Below are 8,848 nucleotides of genomic sequence, written 5' to 3'. Positions count from 1 at the left end.
AAATATAAAAATTAAAGTTTAACAATTTATTGTTTAAAACTATTTTTACATAAAAACAAATCTCCCTATTCTAATAAATGAATAGGTTTATTCTCATATTGACAAGTGGCACAATATTAGAAATTCTCATTAATATTATATGCTACATGTCAACCTATTAATTCTCCATTTTAAATTTTAAAATTTAAATTTCTCACTCTAATTATATTAAATTAATATTTGATAATTGATTCTTCATTTCAAAATTCAAATTCAAATTTCACACTCTAATTACATTAAATTAATAACATTAGAATAAAAAATAAAATAAAATAAATATATATTATAAGGTGATATAATTTCATGTATTTATTTAAATTAACGATTATAATTTTATATAACTAAAAAAATATCTCTTAATTAATAATTTATTTAAAACAATTTATTTGAAATAATTGATTAATAATTTTAACTTTTTACTATGAAAGTTTAATTAATTTTATAACTGTGGTTCTCACGGGTTATAAACTAGTGAATTATATTTGTCTACACAAAACAACAGTGGCGGACGCAGACTGTTTTACTAGGGGTGTCCATCGTACTTCAAGCCGGTGCACCTAATAGAAAAAAAAAATTTACACTACGTGCCGGAAATTGAGCAGTGGCCCGGGTCTCCCAATGCTCCACTAAGGTCCGCCGCTACAAAACAACAAATTTCTAAACAAATATTAATATATACTATATATGTTAATAAGAATTAGAGTTAACGGTTATTTATGTGATTTAAATATGATCAATAAGGTTTTTAATAATTTTAATATACAATAAAAATGATAAAAATTTAATTCCATAAGTATTAGGAAATAATTTTGAAATCCATCTAAATATTAAAACGTATTAAATGACTGGAATTGAATTCCAATTCTAACAAACCACAAAATATCACAAAAAAACTCCCTTAAATATAAAAATAAATGAATATAGAGAAATTCATTATATGTATATCTATTTTTTTGAAGAATATTAAAATAGAGAAAGGTTTTTTTAAGAATAATAAAACCGAAAAAGAAATATTTAATTGAAAGGAAAAAATGGCAAATTTTTGTAAAAGATCTAATCCTAAACAAATCAAAAAGTGGAAGAAACGAGGGGCGAAGTCATTTACAACAGTACGACTCTGCTGTTTTTTATTCTTTAACAACGATGATGTTGGATTCTCCATAGTTTTCTGCTTTAACCTCTCTCTCTCTCTCTCTCTCTCTCTCTCTCTCTCTCTTCCAACAAAACACATACATATTCATGCTTTGTTACTCGCTTACTCCCCGAATCTTCGTTCGATTTTCCATCGCTCACTTCTCGATAAACACAAGTTCGCATGTTTGTGTTTGTGGGTTTTCTAAATCTTTATAAACCCTAACATGGGTCGCCTTTGATTTCTACTCTTGTGTTGTGGGCAGATTTGATTTTGATGATCCAATCAACTTCCTCATCAAACCCTAGTTTCCCCCTTCAAAACTACCCACCGATCTCAACAACTCGATTTAGTTTCCTAGATCTCGTACTTCGATTGAAACTGCAATTCCATCAACACAATGTAGATTGGATGAACACGATCCCAGTCTCGAAATTCAACTCTGCTCACTAACTCAAAATTTCTGCAACTTATCAGCATCGATTTAATTTAACTTAGAGTATTATTTTCTGTGTATAATGAATTATAAGATGAGGGGTAGAGGGGAAAAAGATGAGTTTGTGTTCAAAGATTCGTCAATCGGATTAATTAGACTTCTTTGCTTTCTAATTCTTTTCGTCATCGGTATAATAATTGGTTTGACTTCAAGTTCACATGTCGATAGGTATTTCATCACTTCAAGGCCCGATAATTTCTATACAGATTACACAACGGCTGCTCCTGCGCCAAGTTATGCCAAAACAGCTACTTACGATCAGAACTGTAGTACGAATTCAAATTGCAAGAACGACGATTGCTTAAGTATGGAGAGCTTTCGAATGCCTAAGAATGTGACGCATCGAATGACTGATAACGAGCTCTTTTGGAGGGCTTCAATGGTGCCTGATAAACCTGAGTACCCTTTTGATCGAGTGCCTAAGCTGGCGTTTATGTTCATGACAAGAGGGCCTCTGCCATTCTTACCTTTATGGGAGAGGTTTTTTCGAGGTCAACATGAGAATAAGTATTCGATTTATGTTCATTGCAATCCTGGGGTTCGTTTGGATTTTGAGAATTCTTCGGTTTTTTATCAGCGACAGATTCCTAGCCAGGTATGAATATGATTCTGTTCTTATGCTTGCTTAGCTGATATGATTGCATATAATGATAATTAGTTCAGAATTTTGAATCTCTTTCCAGAAGAAATCGATGATTTTTGTAGGGTTTTAGTCAATTTTCTTAGGTTGCCTTTGTCACATGGTACACATGAGTTGTACTAAATAAATTTATAATAACGATGAAAAGGTTATGCAATTCTTTTGCATGTATACCCATCTGTTTCGATGGTACAAAATTGCAATTTTCGTTGATGCACCCCAACTGTACCAAATTTGTTATATCACTCTTGTCCTACACAACAAATGGGGTTTTAGGCTTTAGGCTTAGGCCTAGGTTGTGTTTGTTACATGTGACATGATTAGATGAAACAAAAAAAAAGGTTTTCAAATGCTATTTTCAAAATCCAATACATGTCAAACACATTATATTTCTTTTCTTTCATTTTCAGGATGTGAAATGGGGAACAGTGACACTAGTCGATGCGGAAAGGCGACTTCTAGGCAATGCGTTACTCGACTTCTCAAATGACCGATTTATCCTCCTATCCGAAAGTTGCATTCCAATATACAACTTCCCAACCATCTACAACTACCTCATCGGGTCAACACACAGCTTCCTAGACTCCTACGATGACCCATCCCGTTACGGACGGGGTCGTTACAGCCGTCGGATGAAACCCGACATCAAGCTCCGTGATTGGAGAAAAGGGTCTCAATGGTTCGAGATCCACCGTACAATTGGCATCAAAATAATCTCCGATACAAAATACTACAACCTCTTCAAATCATATTGCTTACCTTCTTGCTACCCCGATGAGCATTACTTGCCTACATTCGTGCACATGTTTTACGGTGATCTTAATGCAAATCGGACGGTTACTTATGTCGATTGGTCATTGGGGGGCCCACATCCGGCAACTTTTGGGGCGGATGATGTTACGGAGAATTTGATACGATCAATTAGGAATAATGGGACGAATTGTGCGTATAATAAAGGAAAAACGTCCATTTGTTTTTTGTTTGCTAGGAAGTTTAGTCCGAGTGCATTGGACCCTTTACTTGGACTTGCGTCTAGTTTATTAGGGTTTTGAAATTAGTGTGTTGGCATATTTTGTTTTTGATGGGAAGTTTTGTTGCTTGAATTCCCTTTGTGTTGTAGATTTTGATGTTTTTATTTAAAATACTTGTAATTTGCAACAAATATCAATCAAAAGTAAAAAATATTGGAATTAATTAGTATGATCCAGTTCTATTGTGGTCTTTAATAAGTCAATACAAAATTGCAAATCATCTACAAGTCGATTGAATAATAAATGCTCATTCATTGAGAGATAGCAATATGTTTTATCAAAAAAAAAAAGTATTATAGCAACGTGTCATGTCATGTGGATCTGTAGATTATTTTAATGTTAATTAAGATTATAATTATATCTTTTTATAGTTATTGGTGGATTAAATGGGTGAGAAAAGCAATTAAAGCAAATTTGAAATGCATAAGTAGGGCACATACAACAATTTTAATTACAACAAATGGTGGGAGCAATGGGGCATCCATTTGTTTAAAGTTTGGTCTAATATGACTAAAAAGTACACTATTATTTATATGGGCAATTTGGCTACAAAAAGATTTGAACTTTAGTACGATACATGCTAATGGATGATCAATAATGGAGAATTAAAAAGATTTTAAAATAATTCATTCTTATTTCTTATTTCTTCAAAACGAGTTCCAATGGTTGAAGAAATATATTTTTGAAATAAAATCAGAGTAATCATTTGATTAAAATAATTGCGGAATTTGTTCCCAAAACAAAATATGATAAGAATTTTATCAAATCATTTCTTAAAGAAATATATTTTCCATTTCATAACAAAACCTCGGGATGTCATGTTCTGATACAGACCAAAAGCATAAACAGTACCATATAGGCCTTACAACATTTATTCATATCTACTGGCCTATAATCCAAAATCACTTGTCATTGTCCAACTATGCTCTTGTTCAACTACCTGTAATACAGAAAAACTGAGTGGGTCAGGCTTGGGAGCCTAGTGAGCATATAGGGTTTTCAACCCACAATAATCAAATTTATTATGTTTAAACATCAAACAACTAACCAAATTTTCTCATCCCCATTATCTTCTTTATTCTTAAAGATCTTAATAATCATTTGTCCTCCATTCATTCATTCCTAAGGATTCTCCTAAGGTGATTACCCTTTCCCGTATTCCTCACTTTACGTCCTTAAAGTATCTATTTATAAGGGACCTAGTCTAAGGATTTTTCAATGGGGCGACAACACTGCTTCAGGGTTTCCTTAGCAATTTATGTCAAATAGGGCAACTATCGGAGTGACAACATTGATTTCCCCAGCAATTTATGTCGAATAGACAACCAAAGGGGTGACAACATTGCTTTCCTCTGCAATTTATGTCAAATAGGCACGAAGTACATCGTCGCCAGGGTTTATACAACAGGCACTAATTCCATAGCTACCAATATTCATCTATACAATACTAAATCCATACTCTCAACGTACATCTATAAGGCACTAAATCCATAGCTTCCAACGTACATCTATAAGGCACTAAATCTATAGCTGCCAATATAATCCTTTCGGCGCAGCTGCCAGGATATTTAGATTAAAACTAGTGAACACTTAAATCAAAATACTCGGTAAACACTCCGTTTGAAAATACTTAATGAACACCTAGTTCAAACAATGTGATAATAATGTATATATCTAAATCCTGCAAGACCACTATTATTATTAACACACACACACATATATATATATATATATATATATATATATATATATATATATATATATATATATATATATATATATCATATTTCTAAAACAATCTATCCCATCCCGTTGATCCCCACATACTGACCCTATACAATGATCTTACGAGATCTAGCCTAAGGAATCGATATGAACAACAAACAGACGAAGCTGCTTCGGAAATTCCCTGGCAGCAAACGAGGATCAACAAAGACATCAAATGAGGGGAATGAAATAAGTTTCACCACGAACCTTCGTTCGTAAAAGAAAGAACCACAAGACAATTAAGTCAGGGGTAGTTATCTAGATAACAATGCCTAGCCGTGGTCCGAATATCGTGAGGTATTTTACCCCCAGACTCACCCTATCCAACATCGAACTTTGCCTAGTAGTGGTCTGAATATCGTGAGATATTTTACCCCTAGACTCACCTTATCCGAAAATATAACACCAGACATACCTAGTAGTGGTCTATTACCGACACACTTTATTAGGCAGTCTACGAAGTTCCCTCGATTACTTCGTGAAAGGAAACGCTGACATATGAAGCTCGTCTGATCACTTCATAAAAGAAATGATGACTCCAAAGCTCTTCCAAATAAAAAGTATAGGGAAATACTAATAGAGTACTCCCGTACGCTCCCGTAACCGATACACAATAGTGTCAAAAAGACTTAGTACATGATAGTACTTCTGGCACATTATAGTACTCTGGTATGCGTAGGACTCGTACCCGAGAACATAATAATACCCCGGCACAAGCAGCACCTAAGACACAGGGCTTTGAAAAGGGCTTCATACATAAAATGTACTTCTGTACGTAGGCCGTACTCCACCGATCATCGATCTCACCACACACGCACTCTTAATAAGAGGCTACCCAATGTCCAAACTTAATTGAACTAAACATCCCTTTTTAAGTCTTAACCCATCACTAGGCAAACCTACAAAGCTTATAATCAATTTTCGATACTATCTCCGTTTAGGCAACGCTAACTAGTGTATACTTAACACAGAGCTTTAAGTAATAATATCATATATACATATCTTAACACATATTGAACCATAACTGGTTCGCACATTGTATATCATCAAATATATATCTAACACATATTTCGGGCAATAGCAAATATTTCACACACATATATGTTTCATACTTTAATCAATACTTGTATTAAAACCATGTTCATGAAAGAGACTATGCACATGATATCTTATCGGATGAACACATAGTTCAAAAATACATAATCCGTACTCCCGGATCTAAAATTTACCTCCTTACCTAATCCATATTCCCGGATCGGGTATGTCTGATCTATCTTAATAAACAAACAATATATATATATATATATATATATACACACACACAGCACGTATTTTATAAAATACTTCATATCTATGTGTAAGATGAAAGGGACTATACACTCACCTGATAAGACGACGATTGGACAGCGCTTCGTCCCTTAAAACAATATTCTTCGATGAAACCGGACTTCTCGCGGGCAGAGTTTCGGCTCGAAACTCTTTTTCTCGGGATCTTCGGGGCTTCGGGACTTGCTTCGGGTATCGGGACTTCGGGGGTACTTCAAGATGGCTTAGAGAGGGTATAGAGAGTGAGGGAGTGGAGAATTAGCAACCATGGCCGGCTGCCCTTCGGTTTCTATTTATAGGGCCAATTTTCTGGATTCACGTCGTGAACCACAAGTTCACGTCGTGACTTCAGTCGTCATCAGGTGCGTCATCGCAACTTGGGTCTGTCAGGCTATTGAAGACGTCCATCACCTGTTCACGTCGTGAACACCCTGTTCACGTCGTGAACTCTGACAGTGGTGGAAGTTCGTGCCCCGAACTTCAGAAATTCATATCTCTCGCATACGAGCTCCGTTTTCGATGTTCTTTGTATACACGCGTAGGTGTGATTATGTTCTACAACTCTCGTTTAGACTCCGTCGGCTAATTTTGAATTAATTTTTAATATATTATTTTTAGTAGGCCGGGACAGGAAAACTCCGTTAGAAATTCATAACTCCTTCATCTGACGTTCGTTTTCGTCTGTCTTTTTACCGTTGGACTACTATCGACGAGATCTTCGATCCTCGTTTAGATTGTTTTGGCTAGAAATCACTCGATCTCATATTCGAACTTTGGGCTGCAAACCGCTAAGTCGAAACTTCGAAAAATCATAACTTCCTCATACGAAGTCAGATTTAGACGTTCTTTTTATGCACGCTCTCGGTTTAACATATTCTACGACTTTCGTTTAGATCGCTAAGGCCAAATATCGCTCTATCGTAAATTCACTATATATGTCGCGCAGTGTCGTGCCGGTTCTGTCGCGAAACTTCGACAAGTCATAACTTCTTCATTATAACTCGGATTTCGGTATTCTTTATATATCCGGACTCCTTGTCACGACCACTACAACTTCCTTCATAGATATCGGCTTATCTAATATTTATTTTCAACGCTTATTTTTATCCTTAATCATAATAATTAAGTTTAAAGCACATAATTCATTCTTATTTCTTCAAAACGAGTTCCAATGGTTGACCTAGACTATTATATTATCATTAATGTTTAGCCCCGAAACACGGGCGTTATATATATATATATATATATATATATATATATATATATATATATATATATATATATATATATATATATATATATATATATATATATATATATATATATATATAGACACACACACATACATACAATAGGTGTAAAACTCGTGTATTACACGTAGGGCAGTTCACTATTTGGATAAAACCGAATTGTCCAATTGGAACATTGGATTGGACTATTTGGTTCGGATATTCGGATTTTTGGTTTGGTTTTCAACAAAACCGAATTATTATTTTGGATTTCGGATTGGTTTTGGTATATAAAATGAGAACCGAATAGTCCAAAAAAAACCGAATAAACATTTATTATTTAATTATTTATAATACATATCTATAGTTATTTATTAATTTTGTAATTAATTTTTTCAAATAGGTTCAAAACGTTTAATCTGATAAAAAAAACATTAATAGACATTATCTCTCAAAAGTTTTCTATCTAAAAAATATTTAACTCAAATATATCTTCTTAGTAGTTGTTTATAAATTTCAAATCACAACTAAATAATTTGTTTTTGTTACTTGTGTAAAATTAGGTAATATTATAATTATACGTCGTTTTAAAATGTTTTGAAAATTGAATTATAAAAACCGATCCAACCGAATTGTAATTAGATCGGATCGGATATGAATTTAGTTTGGATTATTCAGATCCATGTTTTGAAAACCGAAATCAATTTGGATTCACTTGATTGGATCGGATCAAACAGATCCATCCAAACGAACACCCCTAATTACACGGGTTGATTAAAAAAGATTAAATATCAAAGTGCAAATAATAAATATTTTTTAAAATAAAATTTTAAAATAAAGAATTAATTGTAATTTACTATCACATTTATTACATTTAATAGTTTACATATATAAGTATATAACGTATTATATGGCTTTTTAATTCTAAAAATTAAAAAAACTCAAAAATTGACATAAGGATGTTATTTATTTCAAAAATATCACAAAATAACAAGTGTGAAAACTCATGTGAGATTGACATGGGGCAAAATAGATCTTCATTTATTATAGTGTGTGTGTGTGTGTGTGTGTGTATATATATATATATATATATATAGAGAGAGAGAGAGAAAGAGAGCTAAGATCATATGTAACTAATATTTATTGTGTTAATGTGTAACTCAATTTTAGTCGCTCATTTAGAAAACT

At 33.3% G+C, this 8,848-nt stretch overlaps 1 protein-coding gene across 1 annotated transcript; it reads left to right on the top strand.

The window, feature by feature from the left end:
* The first annotated feature begins 1,137 nt into the window (after positions 1–1,137).
* On the top strand, positions 1,138–3,501 carry LOC145138722 (Core-2/I-branching beta-1,6-N-acetylglucosaminyltransferase family protein). The gene is made up of 2 exons (XM_079072754.1): positions 1,138–2,262; positions 2,718–3,501. Exons 1-2 carry the CDS (start codon positions 1,690–1,692, stop codon positions 3,357–3,359), a joined length of 1,215 nt encoding a protein of 404 aa, XP_078928880.1. The 5' UTR covers positions 1,138–1,689; the 3' UTR covers positions 3,360–3,501.
* Positions 3,502–8,848: the final 5,347 nt, after the last annotated feature.

This window comes from Lactuca virosa, chromosome 9 (assembly GCF_052849685.1).
Source record: "Lactuca virosa cultivar CGN04683 chromosome 9, Lactuca_virosa_CGN04683_v6, whole genome shotgun sequence".
Taxonomy (NCBI): Eukaryota; Viridiplantae; Streptophyta; class Magnoliopsida; order Asterales; family Asteraceae; genus Lactuca; species Lactuca virosa.
This window is presented reverse-complemented; position numbering and strand designations above follow the sequence as displayed.